General features: G+C 41.6%; 1 protein-coding gene across 1 annotated transcript; it reads right to left on the minus strand.

Moving 5' to 3' along the window:
* Positions 1 to 345: 345 nt before the first annotated feature.
* cunh10orf90 (chromosome unknown C10orf90 homolog) lies at positions 346 to 19398 on the minus strand. Its single transcript, XM_069713069.1, has 11 exons — positions 19235 to 19398; positions 18355 to 19120; positions 16986 to 17049; positions 14071 to 14162; positions 11101 to 12430; positions 8459 to 8605; positions 8049 to 8179; positions 7393 to 7564; positions 6227 to 6290; positions 5591 to 5681; positions 346 to 3672 (listed from the first exon to the last, which is right to left on the minus strand). Exons 2-11 carry the CDS (start codon positions 18943 to 18945, stop codon positions 3634 to 3636), a joined length of 2721 nt encoding a protein of 906 aa, XP_069569170.1. The 5' UTR covers positions 18946 to 19120; positions 19235 to 19398; the 3' UTR covers positions 346 to 3633.
* Between the last annotated feature and the right edge of the window lie 1406 nt (positions 19399 to 20804).

Consider the following 20804-nt stretch of genomic DNA (forward strand, 5'->3'; position numbering starts at 1 on the left):
GGAGAAGTGTTGTCTTATGAGTACGAACCATGTGCTTCAATGAAACGCTCCGCGAGGTCCTAAAGCCACCGCAGCGTCCAAAACCAGCATGAGAGGAGTGTCAAGCCAGACATAAGAACAGAACAACGTCCGGTCCCAACTTTCAGAATAAAATCCAAAGCAACTGTGGCATTATAGCAGCTGGTTTAAAGAGTAGGCTATTTTTATTCTTATGATTTGAGACAGAATTATTAATTTTTTTCCCCCCATAGATTACAAATAGCCTGAATAAACCGGGAAAGTTCAGTTTCTAGAACTCTAACCGTGATGCAGTTGAAAGATCACAAAAACGTCAGGGTCTGGACCTCCAGAGGTTTAATCAAGCAAACATTTCACATGGTTTCTAGTTCTCAAATGTGACGATTTTCTGCTCTTTGTTTTGTATCTTTTTACATTTTGAACACAGCAGATGTTAGACTGTAGGGCAGATGGAATAAGTGGGCTAAGTATATTACTAAGATTTTGTAAGTATAGTATCACAAAAGAGCTACAGGTTACAGCAATACATTTGCATGAATGTTTAACCCTGCAGAAAAACAATTTAATCTTTGTTCTTGCAGAGGTCTGGAAAGTGCACTGGCGCTGTCTGGAAACCTAGTGTATTATTTTGAAGGTGAGACTTGACTTCCGTCCTCAATCTTTGTATCCTCAGGTCAGCTTCACCCAGCCAGCTCAGGCGCACGCACACAGTCATTGAAACAGCCCACACTCTGTCCAAATTTGAATAATATAGCCTACACTAGCAGATGTTGTTATGGATGGGTTACGTGTTGTTATTCAGTCAGAGTAAGCTGAGAGCAGCACGGTGGGAAATTATGCAGGCTTTCTAAGCTCTGTTCTCTGTGTACCTACAGAACTCACATCGCACAAAGAGTGGTCACATTAAAAAAAAATATATATCAGAAGGCTATCAGATGTAGTCACGAGACCCAAAAATATCTTAATGCCCCATCAGTGAGATGCACAAAATAAATTAATAAATCATATTAAAATGGGTCTATTCAAACACTGTAGCTCTGCTCAGTTACGCCCTTCGCTGTGTGCTGGCTGCACTGTGCCACATGGCCATCCCATTCCGAGTGGGACACAGCCAGATAACAGCCAGATCTTCTTATCCAAAGAAAGGGCTGTGAAAGATGTTATCCCCTATTAGGAGAAAATTAACAAATAGTAGTTCAGGTGTTGTTGCACAGTGGCATCAGCACATACTGTCTTATTTGAAATAAGAGGGTATGGCCCGTTGCCAGGACACTCAGAAACCTGCATTTCTCAAAGCTCCTCTTGAAAGATAAAATAAGAATGGAATTAACTGACTACTGAGGAGTACTTCTACGTGCTGATTTCAGTGGAACTCCACATTTGTCTTTGGGTTGTTACAAGGAGCTGATCATGTGCTCTCTTTAAGAACCGAGGGATGCTTGGAAGAAGATGATAGAAAGGGGCAGGCAGGAAACAAGGTCTCTCTGTCAGTGTGGTAGGACAGAATATAAACTTTATGAATGTTCTTCCATCTTACATAAAACATATATAATTAAATACCAATATAAAATACATAGTAAGAAATATAACGGATTAAGTTATATCATGCCGCACTGCAAAAGAGTCCGTTATTACACCCGTAGACACAGCTGAACTGTTAAAATAAGAGAAAACCACACACAGTAAATGAGCTTCTTCAAACAGCATCTGTGGTTCATCAGTGTCTTTTTCTACCTTCTAGCCTCAAATCATTATGAACCATGAATGCTCTTATTAATATACTCCCGCTGTCCAAATACACCCACACATGCACTGACATGAAATAAGTATTACAAAAATAGTATCACCCATCTGTTTTCTACACAAATCACTGGGAATTAAGATGGATGAAGCAGCTGGACTATGAAAGAACTCCAATTTAAAGGCTAATTGGAAAAGTATTAATTAAGAGTAATGAGAGGAGGGTCTTCTCTGTTTATCTATTGCCCCAAAAACAAATATTCACACATCTCTTTTGATTTATCCAGCTCCACTACGTTTTTAAGCAGCACCCTCAGCTTTTGGATCAAAACACAGAAATGTAAATGTGCGATGGCAGGGTCCAGTCCATCATGAAACAAAGACAGAGACAATGGCTCCATTCAGCGGCACTGTCCATTAACAGGGCGCTTCCAGTGAGAAGAGGTCACATTCCTCCATCTTACAGCTAATAGCTGGCAGCGAGTGATGCCAGAGCCCACTTCAGGCGTTTTCTGCTTATTGAATGTATAATGAGGATGACGGTCGAAGACTGTCCTGGACGGGATTGTGGAGCATAATGAATGATTCTGTGTAATACCACTGTCTCACGTCACATGAGATCATGTGGAAGTGGCTGTGTGAGCACATCAGCGCTTTATCATGCAGCGAGAGGTTACTGTGCATCCCATTACAAGAAGTATTCTGGAAAGAAAAGCAATTTGCAACCAAGTGACAACAAGACAAACACTGATAAACTGCACAACTCACTGGGTTAGATGTCACATTAAAAGGATGATAGTTGATTAAAACCACAACAGAAAGGGGCGGCTAGAACTCGGAGGGTAGAGCAGGACGTCCACCAGTCATAAGGTTGGCAGTTCGATCCCTGTGTCCTCCTGTCCACATGCAGAAGTGTCTTCGCACAAGACACTGAATCCCAAGTTGCTCCTGATGGCAGGCGAGCTCCCTGCGTGGCAGCTCTTCAGCCATTAGTGTGTGAACGAATGAACGCGAGACAAAGCTGTAAAGAGCTTTGAAACCACAGAGGTGATAAAGCCCTATATAAGTGCAGACGATTTACCAGTGTTCAGACATCATTGCATACATTCATTTTGGCAGCCTTCATTTGCACAAGTAATTGCACAAAATAAGGGTGACAAAGCATGTTTTCCTAAAAAGACAAATTTATTACAAGCTTCCAAAAACCCAGGAGGTCATTTAATAGCACTTACTGCTGTTTCAAAAGATATTTTTGGAATCCATAAGGAGTACTCTGCCCAAATGCATCTAATATACCCAGTACACTGCAGTTTTAAATCCATGTGACCCGTCCTAAACTGTCACTCTTCTATAGGAAAACAAAAAAGGACTAATCTCCTCGCTGGATTTGTACGACAGATTAAAAGAATATTAAGTTATCATTAGGTAAGATTACGGAGCACAAAAATATGCATACGTTTTTTTGCTCAATATCGTTTGTTGGATTAGGAAATACAATGATGTCGCAATAAGGGAAACAGATTAAAAGTTTTTTTTTTTTTTTATTGTGCATGAACATATATATTTTTTATCCAGATGGGCAAAAGAGTCTTGGAGGTTCTGGAAAACCTTTTAAAACAGCGGTTAGTGATGTCAAGTGACCTCCTGGGTTTTTGAACGATTGCCATGGTTTTATCTCCTAGAAAAACAGATGTTATGCTCCATAACTCGAATGTAACAGCAATACACAGGAGACACAAACTGGAGCTAAAGGATTAGAGTTTTAGCATAAGCTATACTGATATTCTAATTCATATTCAGCTGGTTCAAAAGGCAGAATTCCCCTCATCGGTTTGTTACAGGCTTTGTCGTGTCCTCATCTTCGTCCGTGGTCATTTAGTTGTGGCTCCTTTGAAGAACTTGATCCAACAATTTCTGCAACAAGAAAACAAAAAACTCAAAAGGATCGAAACACTCACAACAGAATAATGGCTACAGAAGATCCGTCTGGTCCACATAAAAGTCCCATAGCTGTTCTGCAATCTGCACCAACACATACACACATGCTCCCAAGGCCTTAGATGTGAATCACAGCCATGCGCAGAAACCAGAGTGAAGCCTGCTACCTGTCACCCTCTCGCCCACACTGTTCACATTTCCAGCTCCTGTTTTTTAAAGAACAGCGTGGCCCCTCTTACTTCCCCGTGTTATCTGCCACAGCAGCATTGTGGGTGGAGCAGCCGTATGTGGGCACCCACTCTATCTGCGGCTCGGCTGAATGGTGGCACTGCACTGTAGCTTTCTCTGCCACTGAAGGGCCTTTTGTTTCGCGAGGAACACAGGCCTCGTACGTACACTCGGCACAATGAGACTGTTCACACTTCCCCTTCATAATGAGAGAAAGGGTGTGCGGTGCAGGGTGAGACCGAGGCACTACAACTCCTCTGGCAAATCAAACTCAGTTCTTTAGAGCGCGATGATTGCTGACGTAAGAATAATACATATAAACATATAGGAACAGCCACATCACATGCTACAAATGCCCTGAAGTGTGTTATTTGAAGATCAGCTTCTCCCCAAACTGCTGGAAGAGGTGCAAGAAAATTGAAAGATTTGGCAGCAGCGACCTCTGGTGGAAACATAAATTCATTGTTGCTAACGGTAAAGAAAAGCTCAAATATTCATTCAACTGCTGTTTGCAGCAGAACTGACATTTACTTTTACAAACATCTTTACACCCTTACCGCTTCATACTAGGTACATACAACCAGTGCAGTAAATCAAAAATACAGAGAATCATACAAACAAGGATATAAAACAGGATCCACACAAGTATCCTCATTAAAAGACCCTATCTTAATATATTTTGTTTAATTTCCTTTATGGAATTCATTAATTTGATTACAACATTGAAGAGTGGAGAAATAGTGATCACGTCCTCAATATTAGTGTGAATTTCCTATTTTAAAAAGACCAAAACATCGTTTTAACAGACCAATGTGAATGCAGATAAAGACCATTATGATGAGTCAGAGAATAATTATTAGGCTGTGTTTGGTTGACAATTGGTTGGCCATTTTAATCCATTATTTTTCAACAGCTGCATTACTCTGAAGAGAGAAAAAGCTGTGACAGAAACCCTTTAGTGCTGGCCATTACTGCAGAATGTTTCACCCTTTGCAGGGTTTAATTGAGCTTGTAGGAGAAAGGTGTGTTATTACTTGCCCAATTGCCTGTGGGTCATATATACAATTAATGTTCTGTTCAGTGTCTCAGGCAGGTGCTAGTGACACTGTAACAAGCTGTTGTGAGGCTGTGTGCTGTATTCTGCATTTTTAAGCATTGGGTGCATTATTTCTGCCGACAAATGTATTTATATCAACTTCAGGGATCCCTAAATAAACATGCCTGGTGTTTAAATGTTGTGAGACGAGGAATGAAAGAGCATAAGAATCAGCCTGCTGGCAGTCATTTAAGATGCGCTTGTAACATCTACTGATCGTCTTGTTGTTTTTTTAAACCCTTTTTTCTCCCTAACTGATAGGAAAATCATTTCAGTTCACACTGTCGGTATTGTATACTTTATATTATGCATGTACTTGCTCTAGCTCTTCTGTAAACCTATTTGATTTTAATATGGTCAAATAGTACTTACTTTTTATGGACATTTATTTAAAAGGTTTGTGTTTTTAGCATCAATATTTAAGTAAAATCCCCCCTATTCAGTCTGGCATATTTATATCCATATTTGGAAACTTTTGGGATCTCTACAAAAGTTAGTGACGTGGGTTTAAATGACCTTTGACAGCTGGTTAGTGGGAATTAATAGACATATAGGACATATAGGAATTACCTTTTTGAAAAGCTCGACTCGCTGTCTGTTGCTCAAACAGACCTCCCTCTTCTTCTCTTCATCCTTTTTCCTCTTCACATCTTCAAGCATGCTGTAACAAAATTATAATTCAGGGTCAACAAATGCTGATTGAGTTGGTGGTAAAATAAAAAAATAAATAAAAAGACAGCTAAAGTATGATATTTTTGAAAATTGTACCCAAAGTATGTTTCAATTATCTAAAAACTATTTTTGTCAACGAAGAATTTTGTCATGTGCAGTCCTTCAAAAAGCAATTTTATAGTTCAGTTTAAGTATTTCCCTGACGGCAGGACACAGTCATTCACTTTCCATGCACCACTACTTCCTGTACCAACAACTGTATATAACACTATAAATCCAGACCTCAGTCTAGTACATCTTCCTAATCAATAAGTGGATCTATCTGGAGGGAAAAACAAACAAGTGAGGCGAGGAAGAAGAAAAGAATAATTACAGCGAAGGTCCTGACAGATAAACAAGAGCAGCACATTTTGTATGGAGATGTCGCTGATACTGGCTCTGCTCAAACACACGATACGAGAGATAAGGATGGATCTGCCTACAAAGGAGAAGCATCTGACAGTGTGCCGACTTAGAGATTGAGATGAAACTCACCGCTTGGATCTGGGCTGCATGTCTCTCCCAGTAATGGCTCTGTCTCTGGGTCTGAAAAGGTTACCTGGGAACACACACACACACACACACACACACACACACACACACACACACACACACACACACACACACACACACACACACACACACAATTTTGATTGAGTTCAAATCGAAGCACGGCAGTCAATCACCAGTTTTTCCTGGTGAGGCTGAAAGGCTCCTTTTATTTACAGGAAAAAGGATCATACTGCAATCTCAAGACACAACATGCAAGATTATTTTCAATAAAGGCAATAAGTCCACCTTCTCTGTTCAATTCTTAAGACATTTAGGTCATAAACATTTGTAGAAAACAAAGGGAGTGAACCATGACCTTTTTGATTGTCTACTTCATGAACTACTCTATCTGTCACCGAGTTTCCCAGCTGGTATTTCCCACTGGTGTATCTTCCTGTTACGGCCAGTAGGGGGCAGAGAGAGCCGTAAAATCTCAGTCCCAAATCTTTAACTTCTTTATTTGTTTGGAAACCTTATCAGACGTAACACATCAAGAGCTTAATGACATTTGAGGGTCACAGAAATATTTCCACCAAACTCCAATGCCGGCAATCAATCTAGAACCTTGTTATTTAATAAAGAAGCACTTTCATGCAATAAAGCCATTTGTTTCTTACTGAAAGTGGCTTTTTATTGTATTTAGTCACAGCTTACCCCGGTGTACAAGTTATTTCTCTCTTTTTATACGTTGCTGCTTAAAAATTGGTTTAGATTATTGTATATCAGGGTGAAAATGTGATTTTACATTTCAAATATTGGCCTGAATATAACACATTATTTTCTTTAGAATTTTCTCTACATTTTCTGTTATCTCATTTGCTCATTCAGCTTCTCGATGTAATTTCTGTAAAGTAATTACTGATGCAGCGCAGCGTTCGCGGAAGTTGCGGTGCATCAACCTCAAAGTATAAACAATAAAGAGAAATATATCGTTACCCATTGGTGACTTAAATTCAAAAATATTGTCATGAGCCGTGATAACCAACCCTCTTTGTTCCAAATCTGTGCGTATGTGATTAGCCGAGTGGCGAACAGCCACTGCAGCTGCACGGGGACAATGGGTCAGTCCAGTGAATGGGAGAGGTAAAAGCTTGATGCTGGCACATTACCGTTCACAGAGGTAGAGTGGCTGCTGTGGGCACTCCTCTGTCTGAATGCGTCGTGGGACGGCGGTTCTACAGAATCCGACAGCTCCCTCCTCTCCTGTGCCCTTCGCTCCAGCTCTCGCACTCTGCCCTGGGAACGACTGATGAAGTCTGGTCTGGACTTCTGCAGCGCTTGCTGCCAAAACAAGGAACACAGAGCTCTTCTTGACAAAATATTTCAGGCCAACCCCTCATGCCCCGGAACATACAGCCTTGAGGAATCATGGAGAACTACCTAAAGCCTGCATAAATGTTTGCTTTTTTGTTGTTGTGGACATTGTAGTGTATTACAGAGGTTCACAGTTCCAGTTTTTCACCAATTTTTCTGTAATCTGAGATGATTTAGCATGAAATGCAGAATAGTTTCACCTCTTCAGGTCTCCAACGTTAAAATGAAACAATTTAAGACAAGAGACATCTCTTTGGTTGTTTCCACCACATAAAGGGTAACGGGGGTTAACATATAGACATTGCCTTGTTTAAAGCTTAACACAAATCTTTGCTTGGCTATATTTACACATGTGCTTAACATGCATATAGAAGCACATTTATATACACTTTTGGATCACTGTTGGGGGCTTTTTTTCAGCAAAAAAAACCAACATTATCTCTGAACTCACCTGAAGTGAAATAGGTTCTGCTGACCTTTCGGGATTCAGACTCAGCGGAACAAAGGCAGCACAAGGCTGGATGTGGAGTCGGGCTTGGCTTTGATCGGAATGAGGCTTCGTACATTTCCGCTCATCTGTCACTGCCGAGGCAGAGAAAAATCAAATAGTTTGCATTTTCATTTCCACCTTCACATATCTGAGCGCAATTCACAGATTGCTCAATAGCCCTACGGGCCTGACATGACATATTACTTCTTGGCATGATATGTAAAGAGCCAAAGAATTTCCCTGTATCTGTATTGATTCGATCAAATATTGTAGCTCTGTTGAACCTGCGACATTCTCAGTTAATTGCAATAAAGATCAATGCTGTGTGGGTGAGGAATTATGAGTACAAATGAGGAGAGGAGTAATAATACCATTATTTCCCTGAGGTGATGCTCTGGAGTCCTTTGCGGAATCGCCGTTTGCCGTTTTCTTCTTGCTCAGTTGTCTTTGGAGTTTGATATTTGCGATGATTGCAGCAGCATTGAGGGCAACCACTTCGTCCGAAGACTGATGAGGATCTGAAATGCGAGAGGGCTTTGATGTAACTGAGGAGTCAGAGAAACAGTGACACTGGCAGTCATTTGGCTGCTGTGCACCACAGGCACATTTTAACACAATCTAATATCCTGCCTCATTTGGTGGGTGACTGTATCAAACATTGAATTTAAATTATGTTGCCTCGGGCCTTGTAATTAATTGACGGCACTCTTAATGAACGTGATTAAAGAATAATTAATAATTTCACACAGAGAAAAGACATCATGAATGAGGAAACACACTTGCTCAGCAGGAAATCCCTCCTCGCATTACTTATTCACCTGATTATTCAGACTTTCCCTGCTTTAACTGACGTCTTTGATGTTAGACTCGAGTCAAACTTAAGTCACAAAAATGAGGACTTTGACTGGCTTCACACTTGACTTGTGACTTGAGTCGAAAACATTCAAGTCTTTTTGACATGACAAATTGCTGAGGTATTAAAAGATAAATAACATTGTAACAGGCAGGACTTGCATGGTTAAACATCTTATTTATTACTATGTTATATTTAATCAATCTGCAAATGAGTTGACCAAACTTTCAGTTCTTAAAGAAAAGCAAAAATAAAGAAACAAACTGAAATGGTTGCAGTAGTTAGAGAGCCTAACACAGGGCACAGGAAGGTGCAAGTTTGAGCAAATTACAAGCTTTCCTGGTGTAGTTCTGCAGACAAACAAACAAAAAATAAACTAGTAACAGGCAAAAGCGTAAAATGAGAGAAATCACACAGGAGGCAGAAAAGCAATTAATTCACAGGGAGGAAGTGAGACATGAGAGGATCTGTTAGCAAAAAGATGGAAAGGCAGATCTCAGAGTTACTAATGAGGAGCTAATGAGACATACGTGAGCATAGGAATTGGCGGGAAAAACACAGGGACAGGAAGTATAGCAGAGAGACACGAAAAGTGACGCCGAATTTCAAAATTGCGTACTTTAACCGCAACACTTGAATGCATCACCGCCCGACATATCTGTCAACTTTAATTATTTTACTGAGAAATGAACGTGTTTTCACGTCCTCTGTTTAACGCACAAAATAAACATAGGGATGGTTTCTGTCCGACAACAGTTTGGTAGTACTAAGTGAAAACTAAACACTTTTGTGCTGCGGCTTCCTCGCTCTCTGAAAATACCTTAAATCGGTGGCCCCGCCCCTTCCGTGACGTAGCCAAGGTGGCTTATGAGTACAAATGTACTTGCAGTGCACCGCATGTTTCCATATTTGACCGTTATGCACTCAAAATATTAAGTGTACGCAAATATTTGGAAGGATTTGGAACTCATCAGGAGTGATTTCAGAGTAAAACAGGAAACCTAACCAAAGTAAAAGGCACAGCCGTGACAGAAATAATGTTCAAATGCTGTGCCATTTTACTGATGTGCATTTCATTTTGAATATTGACTCCATAGAGACTTAACCTGAGATTGAAGTTTCGGGTAATACGCTTGTTTGCTGTCTTGCTAACAGTATTTTGTACATGCAATATGAAGCTACGGCCAGGAGACTATAAAGTGAGTCTAGCATATAGACTGGAATCAGGGTTCAACAATCAACTTGCTCTGTCCAACAACAAAAAAATCCACCACCCAGCAACCTCCAAAGTTCATCAAACTGTTTTGGATTTTCTTGTAGCCGCTGTGAGGAAACCAACACAAACTCCAGAAAGTTACTCCACGGGAAATAGAAGAGGAAGAGCCCTGCACATAACTTTTTATATACACCAAACAAATGAGAAATAACATGACGCTGTAGAGTTGCTGGGAGGTGGATTTAAGTAAAACCATAACTAAAAACTAAATCTCAGCTCCGAAGTAACTTACAGATAACAAAAAACAGATAACAATGCGAGACTAGATTTTGTCTCCTGGATGGCAATGACTCCCCACAATGTGACTGTGTGACTAGATTTTTTTTTTTTGTCCCCAAAACCTGATTACTGAGAAGAAACGCACACAAATGCGATTGCTGCATTGCTGGATCTGAATTCCATATCTGATTATGACACATCCTAATACTTTATTTTTCAGCATTGTTTGCAGCAGCTTGTGAATAGTCTTCTATCCCTGTGCTGCCAGTGAAGTGGAAAAAAAGAGGCTGGAATAGATTATGCATGCAAAGAGATGCGTGGGAAAATGAAAGAAGGTGAAAATTAGAGAGCACGTCTAGGTGCTGATGGTGCGTTTGTGTCTTGGGCGATGTTTTTTGACATCGGTGCAGATATTTGCCATGACTGTAAATTGCACTCACGGAAGCAGATAAAGGAATTATCTCAATAATGCCTATCAATAAGACACCAAAGGTGAAAGACAGTATTAAATCAGACCGGATGTGTAATAATTTGAAGCTAGAACATACAAATGGCACAAAGGAAGTGTATATTTAGACGCTGCCTTCCTTTGAAAATGAAGATCAGAGACAGAGGGAGCCTGTGTGCTGACAAGAAGGCTGTCAAAGTGGGACAGAGATACCTACCCAGGGCCTTGATGAGAGTTGGAATGGGGGACGCTTTCCTCGCTGCCTCCTCCGTCGGTGGTACTTTTTCTTTCTCGCCTCCGTTTGATTTAAGGGGGTCTGCCACTCGTTGACCTGCTTCTCTCGCTGCTTTTCCTGGCTTGATGAAACTACTGTCAGCTGAGTTCACAGGGTTGATGCTGGTCTCTCGTGGAAGCTCAAAGCTCCATTTCCTGGCAGCTGGTTGTGTCACATTCTCCTTGCTTGGCTCAGTGTGTCCAATCACATTGCCATACCAGCTCAGCGGTCTGCGCAGCCTGTCCGATCTCTGTCCAACAGCCTTTGGAGAAACCTCTGAGGACGTGGGTGCTGCTATGGCAGGGGGGCCGCACACAAAAAGACTCAGCGTGGATCTGTGCACAGTACCATTTTTCTCTGGATCCGAAGTGAACGTATGTGGTGCCACAGATGACCTGGAATTCAGATGGTGATATGACAGCGCTACGTTGGTTTGTGAAGGGTTTCCCTGAATCCACGTGCTGTTGCCTTTATACACTCCCTCGGTGTAGCTGTGTCTGTACTCTGGGTGCCTGGACCCTACCTTTGCTGGACTGTAGCTCTCCCTGTGCTCTGTCACTTTGATGATGGTGGCCTTTCTCCTGTGGACCACTGTGTCCACAGCATGGGTGGCAGGCGGTGTCCCTGCCGTGCTTGTGCTTTTGGCAGAGCTGGACATCACCCTTTTCTCTCTCACTTTGACTATAGTGGCCTTCCTTTGCATTGTAACCTGCCTGGAGTTTGGGTCCATGGGCTGGTGGGGTACGGGAGGAGAGGGCGACTCGCTGGACCTGGAAGAATGGTTGCAGGAGCCAGGAAGACTGGCCGACCTGCTCACTTTCCTGGAGGAGATGGTGATGGAGGAGAAGCCGGCTTTGTTCTGAGGGATGAGCGTCCTCACAGCAGAACTTGTTTGTATGTGCGATGTCTGCGCACTGTTTGTTTCACACAGTGGGACCGTCGCCTTTATGGGCTGAACACTGCTAGTCCTTTGCAAAGGAGTAGTTGACTTAAACGCCTCTGTGGTGGTCGCGCCTTGAAGCGGCGTGTGTGGTCTGCAGGGATCGGCAGAAGTTGTGTGATGCAGAGCAGAATGCTTGAGGGGCTCGACGCTGGTTGTTTTCATCAGAGGGGACTTCTTGTTGGGGTCTGAGTTGGTCCCTGTCGGCGGCTCGCTAGATTTACTGCCTCCAGGGAAAGCGGACACCCTGATGCTATTCCAGCCTCTCCTCAGAGCTTGCCAGCTTACAGGTCTGCCACCTTCATTAGCAGGAAAACTACATTTCTCTGGCACCTGCAGCATGTGAATAAAAGAGATTCGGTGATAAAGATTCTTAATTATGCAGGGGAACCCCATCCCACCTTGCTGTTGTTACTAATGTATCTTGTTAAATGTTCTGTCATTAATCAACACAATAAAACAGACGCTGCACATTTCATCTTAGCAATTTGAGCTGCTGAGTGTCAAATGCAGAAAATGAAGCTTAACCTCATTTATGAGACATTGACAATATCTCGCCAATACTACAATTCAACAGCAGGTCAGCTGCCTTGTCTTTCTTCAGGGCTTTGCTGTTTGTACTTTAGTCAGATGACTCTTCCCATGCTTGACACAGTGAATGCCCCAGTAGCATTCGAAGCAGCAGCAGGCAAAGCCAGCACACAGCGTGACTTATCCCTCACAGAATAACAATGACACTCTATCCTCCGCCATAGAAACTGAGAGGCAAAAAAAGCACAGATTCTGGTCCTGGGGCTGGACTGGATTCTGACGGTGTTTATGGAGCATGGAGACCCACTGATATGTCCCTATTCTGAACACCAGCAGGTTTATGATGTGGGATGCACTCCTTCAGCCCTCATTTATAGCGTTTCATTAACCATAACAGTAATCATGTCTGAGAAAAATGTGAGATTTCTATTTCTTTTTGAGAATGTGAAGTTTCGACACAACTCTAACCATGCTAGGGGTTGAAAAGGATAGCTGTTAACACACACAAAAATGTTTTACCAAAAAGAGAAGAAGATACATTCATATTTCTTTATGATCAAATTAATGCACACACATTAAATAACTTAATAATTAACTAGACTAATGGTCACAGGCAAATAGTTGCATCTTGTTAATGCTAACCCATGTATTTTTGTGGTGGCTCATTTTCTATTGATTTAGGCAAATGCAGTCTCTGACAGGGAACATGTTTAAAAGATCACAGAGACAGTGACATCTGTGATGATCCACAAAGCAAAGAAGTCTGCCATTAGAAACTTGTCTTTTCAACTCATTTTTTTTTTCTTTCTTTTTTTTCAAACTTCACTGACTGCCTTGGTCTAGTGGGGAAATGTTTTTAGAAGCGTAATATTTGCCACTGTCTTGAAAGGTACTCTTTAAGGTTCCATAGAGTATTTGTTTGTCTGCTTGTTTGCTTGCTTAAATAACAGAATCTACAACATTCCGTCATAAATTAATGTTCCTTTCTTTAAAAGAGGTCGGCTGTGAACATAAATTACATTTATTTATTAAATGAGTCTCTTTCTTCATAACAAATTAAGGTCAGAATGTGTAGGAGTACAGGTGTCAAGCTAAAAGAAATTGAGTAAACAAAATTAAAATAAAATCATCTATTTTATATATGAACATTTCAATAGTAAAATTTGAAGCAAATTTCGACCCTTTAAACTTCATAAATGAGGCCCAATATTGAGTGTTATACCAAACAAATCCTGAAACACTAAATCTATCTATTTTTTTTTTACGGTTAGAAACTGGAGCTATTGGCCTAAGCATCAGTGAGCATAATATAAGCAGAACACCAAATTTAACCCCATTATCCAGACAGGCATACTATGCACCTCCTGATAGTCATCATAATATTGTACCTTTGTAAAGTTATCCTGGGCTCAATGTTGAATAAAAAAAAACTTTGACATTACCTGTTTAGCAACAGGAGAGCCTTGATCAGGTGTCTGCCACGTCTCCACACTCAAAGCCCTCAGACCGGTGTGACTTCTCTCCACCTCTCCATCTGTGTAGCAATGCAAAACAAATAATCTACTCTCATATTTCTGACAAGACACACACTCACTCGCTCTCTCTCTGTCTCTCTGTCTCTCTCTCTCTCTCTCTCTCTGTCTCTCTGACACGTACAAACACAAAAGTCAGCCATGTCTCTGGCTGCACGGCAATGTTGACACTGTCAATAGATGACTTTGGCACAGTGAAGTGAATGTAGCAACACCCCAGAGCCACTTCTCTGCTTACTCGTAGCAACTTGACTGGTCTGCCTCTCAGCCCCGGCTGATGCTCTGTTGCCACCCTGACTGCTTGCCTGGCTGCACCACCACCTGCTGCTGTTACCATGGCGACGGGCTCTCACTTTGGGCTAACCCTTGACTGCTGTGCGGATAATCCGTGGTGTTTTTCGTTTTAAGGGAGAAAACGCGAGACAAGGTGAAAATTGCACCACTTTGTAAACATGATTACAGTTGAAAGACAAATAAAACGTGGCTTTAAAGGTTTAAAGGACCACGGCCCTCCTGACACATCGTTCCACCTGCTGCCACCACAATACGTCTCATTTCCTTCTCTATAAAAGGCCCCACACCAACTTAAGCCCCCCTCCCCCCGAAAGAGCTTCTCTCATTACCCGTAGCTGAGCTCGAATCACCATTTTTCCAAATCAACAGCTGACCTTAAAATCCCAGAGGAAAATTGAGAGGCAAGGCCATATGGCAAATACCCTCTGAAGTCCCCTCCCTCCCAATTTATTCGTCATCCTCATGAGTTTTATCTAAATAGTAAGTGTGAGCAGGGTGAAAATTAGCGAGCCTGTCCAAACATGAAGGCCCTTGAAGCACAAGATCCAATTTTATTATCATTTGCTCATTAACATCAGGCCATTTCAAGTTTGTTAAATGTGACTTTTATGGAAGCAGAGGGCACTAAGTGTCTGCAATGAGACCTCGAGTCTGATTAAAACTACTTCTGCAAGGGGTTGTCAGCAACCACCAGAAAGGGAGAGAGGAATAATGAGAAAGAAATTTGCTAGCAGCGGTGCAACTGAGTCACTTCTGTTTGGAATAATTGTGGTTTGAATTCTATTTGGTTACGAATGTTGAATTGTAGATTTAAATGTAGTGAGCTGAGCTAAAGCAAGTGCAGCATCAAAACCTAATTGGATGCAGACCTGCATAAAGATTTTTTTCTCCTTGTTGGTCATATCTTTCTACATCTCATTGTTGGTATTTCAGCCAATTTGTGCACCTGCACTTCCATAGTTTTATTCAGTGTGAAGTGAATGATATGAATACTAATGGACCGTATGATTGAATAGCAAGAGATACAGACGAGTGAAAAATTAAAGGGAAATCCAACATCAAGTGTCCCAGTAAACAGCTTCAATGCTCTTTGGCATTGATTCACAAGTATCTAAAACTCTATCGTAGGGATGGAACACGATTCTTCGACAAAATGTTCCCTCATTTTGGTGTTTTGATGATAATGATGGAGACACATTGGCCCAAAACCTCCAATAAGTCTCAGATTGGTTTAAGATCTGATATGATTTACATCATTTTCATCAAACCAAACAGAAAACGCTCAGGCTTTATGGGGGCATTGTTGTCCTGCAAAAGACCCCTCCCACCAGGTTAAAAATGTTTCATCAAAAGATAAAAGGTAATCCGTCTTAACAACTTTGTATTGATTTGCACTGACCCTCCCCTCAAAGGACACAATTGCACCCTGAAACCGTGGCAGCAAAATGCCCCCCCACAGAGCTACTGGATCCCCTCACTGTCGGGGTCAAGCATTCAGGTTTTTCCTTGAATTTGTCACCCGTCTGTATATAAATTGATATAAATCAAGACCATCACTGGAAATCCCATGTGTCAAATGCAAAGCCAGGTTTTCTTTGATATGCTGAGGTTGAACAGTCTTCATAATTATACAGTTTATGACTCGTATAAATTGTTAGAAACAATCTTACCTACATTATAAACCGCAGTCTGTGCATGGAGCTTTTAACTATGTGATGTTAATGAGGTATCTATCTTACCACAACTGCCCTGTCTATCAAAGTCCCTTGCTGCCCCAGATGGATTGCTTTGATTTCTGTAAGCAGCCTGAGCGCTGCCAGGATAATCTATGTATAAACAAGGACAAGGTTGAAAGATCAAACCTCAGATCAAACCCAGAGAGTGTGGGGCTGCCATGTTCAAAGATTAACAGGGCTCCTTCTCCAACCAGTCTGCATCTCTCCTTATCTCTCTGCCTCTTGCTTTTACCCCCCCACCCTGCCTCTTTTTTGTCAGCTTTTCAGGTCTAATAGCGTCCATTTCCTTTTGCCTGCAATGCAGCTACAATAGCTTGGCACAGCAGTTGGGGCCAGTTGTACTTCGAAATTGACTTTGTTTTAGGGGATGTTGTTTAAAGTGATCATCCATTCAGTCACTGTGGAGCATTTGAAAGAGGACAGGGGCAACAATGCTGCAAGGAGCTGATTAGAGGCAGGTAAACTGTGTGGCAAGTCAGCCCTGAAATAAGCTCTTGTTCTCCCTCTGGCTAACTCGGCCCCCGCAGTTACCCTGTGGCCATATTTGCTATACCATTGATCAAACACTAAACATCAGTTGAAACGGAGCCTTTTTTGTGTTTTGGGGAACTTTCTGTTGTAACAGAGTGACTCCATGTTTTTTTTAAATGTGTTTTAGGTACAAGGCTTACATAATGATAACACTTGCATAACTGTGCTTTTGCTGGAATCATGAGTGTTTTCTTTTACTCAACGGAAAACACAGCTGTTATGCAAGAAATTGTACAGTGATACAGCAAATTTGCATTTAGCTACCTTGAGCCCTGGGTGTTCCTCGATTCTTGTGAAATGTTGGAGTGATGGCTTGTTTCAGTTTTACCTGTAAAAACAGAAAAAATTATTTTTACAAAAAAACAAAAAACAAAAAAACAAGCAAAAACGCACCTTTGCATTAGTAGAAGAAATTTCCCCTCGGGGATTAATAAAGTGAATAAAATTTAAAAAAAATTAAAATTAGTAGTAGTATCGGTCTAAAACATCTCTGGTCGAATATTGGCATCTCAAACATTTAAAAGATTAGTTTGACATTTAGTTAAAAAAGCATATTCACCTTCTTAGCTATAAAATAAGAGCCAGTTAGCTTAGATTATTTAACAAGCTCTGCCTAAAAGTAGCTAAACACATCATACCTTATTTGTTTCAACCCTTTAAAACTGAGGTGTGAAAGAGACTAAGCTTGCTGTTTCCCTATTTACTGTCTAAGCTAACCATCGGCTCGATATTTTCAATATTCTCAAAGGAAGCATATTTCCTGAAGCATTTCAAACTGTTTGTTTAATTATAATCTCACAGAGTAAATGCTGATTCATGTAGGCTATTTCAAACAACCTTTAAGTTACTGTGTGGATCAAAAAAAGAAAGAAATATCTCAGTGCCGACGTCAAATAATATTTTTTTCACCAGTGAGGAGAAGGGATCTGCTTTGTGCATCAGTTCAGTCAAAAATCTCAGGTACAACACAACAATTTATTGATTCTGAAGCCATATTATCAGCTCACTTGGTAATACTCCCATTTAATTATCTTTGCACATTGACTTGCATCCTCTCAGGGTACAATGCTCAATCTCTGTCACCACAGCTCCAAATGAGTCGTAAACCTTTTGAGAATGCGTGGAGTTCGTGCAGAGTAAGCTGTTTTCAAAGGATGCCGGAGCGCTGCCTTCTCCCTGGGTAACAGACTTGAATACAAATGGCTCTCTTTGGCGCTCTGTGTGTGTTACTCTATGTCGCCTGGCACAAAGCACCGTCACCTCCATCACACAACACTTAACTTCAGACTTGCAGAGCTCACGCTGCCTCACTAACATGTAAGAATCACAACCTGAGAGGAGGCCAGTGCCAAATCCAGGTTAAATTGGCTCAAAGTCTTTGCAAAGGCCCGTTTTAAAGTGGTTATAGCTGAACATATAGAAGCTGTTCAAGAAGGTTAGGATGAGACAAATCAAAATGCTCCAAAATATCTTTCAAGGAGGTCTGAAATGACCAACAGTAACATGTTTGCTTAGTTTTATAAAAGTAAATGTTGTCTGTATTTTTCTTCATATCTCTCAAATCTAAATGTAAACTGAAAACACTCACAATATATGCTTAAGGTTTTGTTACTACCAGTGTTGTTTGTCTTACGTGGCTGGCAGAGTGATCCAAAGACTGGTTTTGGTTGAAAGCATCAGCCATTGTCATCACTCTTCTTTGGATTGGCAGCCACCCAATTTGAACTGGAGCAAGATAACTGAGTTGAGCTTCTTCCTTCCTTGGGGCCTGAGTGATATGAGCTCTCTCCCAGCTTCCTCTGTGCTCTGCCGGGGAAAGAAACCCAGTTCGGAGGGAGTCCTGGCTGCCCATTGAACTCTCGCATAAGCTTGAACTTCCACATGAAGATGAGCCCCTGCTGAAGGAGGGAAAGCCCGAGTGTCTCCAGGCACGTCCAGCTGGCTCTTTGTCGAGAACAGGCATGGATGTTGTCCGATCATTTAAAGCTGGAGCCTGATCATGAGCTGGGGCTCTAAGTTTGCTCTGCATTGTATGCAGGTGGTCCAACCATCTGTCTAGCTGGCCTCCTTCGATGGCGCTCTGGGGCCGACGTGCACGTTGGGGGCGAGAAGCACTGGGCAAAAGCTCCCCCTCTGATGCCAAGCTCTCCCAGTAGGACTCGTCCCCTGATCTCCTCCAGCCCGGAGCCCTCCTTTGGTGGGCAGCTGGTCTGCGGAGAGTCATCCCTCTGGAGCTCAGGTAACCACTCTCAAATTTCAGACCTCGATAAAAAGCCTTTTACAGTGGGGGAATGAGAGTCCCCTGGCTTAGCCGGACATCTTAGCATGAGGCATGCCAGAAATGCACTACACATAATTTAGGATATACAAGAATAACTGAGTTCATCTTTGTTGCAGATCTGTTATGAGAAGAATCAGAGTACAGTTCAGAATGAGAATTACGTTCCAATTATTCTCGATCATAAGACACTTCAGATTTCTACTATCATGGTGCTGCTAATACGGTCACTTACCAGTTCCTGTCAAACCATCCTTTTTTCACTTGAGTCCAATTCTCCTCAGTCCTTCGTGTTCAGGAAGTAAACACTCTCTGTCTTGATATAAAGTAGGTACTAGTGGGTGCTGTCTCCAGCCAGGCATGTAGCAATGTGAGGGATGCCTTGGCGAACAAAAGAGTTACTGAGCACAAGGGCTGAACATCCAATACTGAGAGGAAGATGGAAAGAGACAGAGAGATGGGCGGGCTGAAAAGAAGAAAAAAAAAAAACACTTGTTGATGCAATGGTTGACGTAGCCATATCTCCATTTAATCAAACATCATCAACATTTAGTTTTTAAACCATCTCATTTGGGGTCCATACAAGTCAGACATACCATCCAATGTTAAAAAGAGCGGATAAAACTCCTGACATTCAGGCGTCCTCACAAATGATCGAGCGTCACTAATGAGCAGATTATCCATGTTATTCCATGACTCACTTACTGCTTTGGAAATCCTCTTTGTTGAATTGCCCCTGTTTCTTCTACGCCCTGTGATCTCGTGGTTGGTGACTGATGATGAAGCGTTGCTATCCTCAAGCCTCCATTCAAGCCATGTGATTTAAGCAAGACGGTCTTAAAATGGGCCAGTGTCCTCTTGGATAAGTAACGGTGACCCACATGATGTCCCACAATGCATGAGTGAAGGGTATTTACAAGGCAGAAGAACTTGCTTCAAGCTAGAGGCAAGATTTTGCCTCAGATTTGATCCAAAGCCAGTTAACTACAGATCTGCAAAGACACAACTTCTTCCAAAAAAGAACAGTCGTTTGCTTTGATGTTTAATAGATTTCGGTGTTTCTCAGTGGATTAACAGTCCCCAGATGTCTTTCAAAGAAACTTCAGTGTCACTTAGTGGAATAACATTTTCCCGAATGTCTTTCAAAGACAGAGATAAGACAGAGATATAATTTGCTGTGACCTGCTTTAAGGCACCTTATCAAGCCGAGAAGCTTCTCGCAGAATCAATGTGCGGTGTTTGAAAGCAATTTGTATCTTTTTGTCGTCTCTGCCTGAAAGACAACATCAAAACAAATCAAAAACTCAATTGAGTAAAGACAGATTCAAATAAGTTTGAAAAGAGCAAGCTATTTGTATGTGAGAATAAGCAGCAGCCCCATCTGCTGGCAACACTCCAACACAACAAGTGGAGGAGGTGAGAGAGAGGGAAGGCCTGGGGGTGAGAAGTTGGGAGACATCTCTGAATGATGGGATGCAACCAGAGGATGCTGTGCAAACAAGATGAATAAAGATTATCAGTTTTAAATGCTTGTACCAGATGCATCCCTCCCACGTCTTTTGTTTAGCACCTGCAGCTTTTGAGGAACAATTCTTATTATCTCAGCACATCAGTGCTCAGTCTAACACGCTTGCTCAGGCTCTCATAGCGCCATTTTTAACTACAAAGAAGAAGGGAAATGGACTTAGACTGCATGAATTCTAATTCTGTGGTTCAGCCAAAAAGAGGAATGATCTCTCAGTGTTTTACCAGCATAAAGTAAGAGGTCATTTCATCTCAAGGAATACTAGCGCTTCCCTTAGAAG

This window comes from Brachyistius frenatus, unplaced genomic scaffold (genome assembly GCF_029030835.1).
Source record: "Brachyistius frenatus isolate BFR_SWC_R1_liver_20210118 unplaced genomic scaffold, ASM2903083v1 Contig_115, whole genome shotgun sequence".
Taxonomy (NCBI): Eukaryota; Metazoa; Chordata; class Actinopteri; family Embiotocidae; genus Brachyistius; species Brachyistius frenatus.

Bases quoted from the DNA above. Each gene is read 5' to 3' on its own strand.
- cunh10orf90 (XM_069713069.1), bottom strand. From the start codon at position 18,945: ATGACTCTCCGCAGACCAGCTGCCCACCAAAGGAGGGCTCCGGGCTGG. The intron at 17,050-18,354 runs GTAAGACAAACA...CTGTTTTTACAG, and splicing joins TGGATCACTCTGCCAGCCAC to GTAAAACTGAAACAAGCCAT. The intron at 8,606-11,100 runs GTAGGTATCTCT...CTCGCATTTCAG, and splicing joins AACTCTCATCAAGGCCCTGG to ATCCTCATCAGTCTTCGGAC.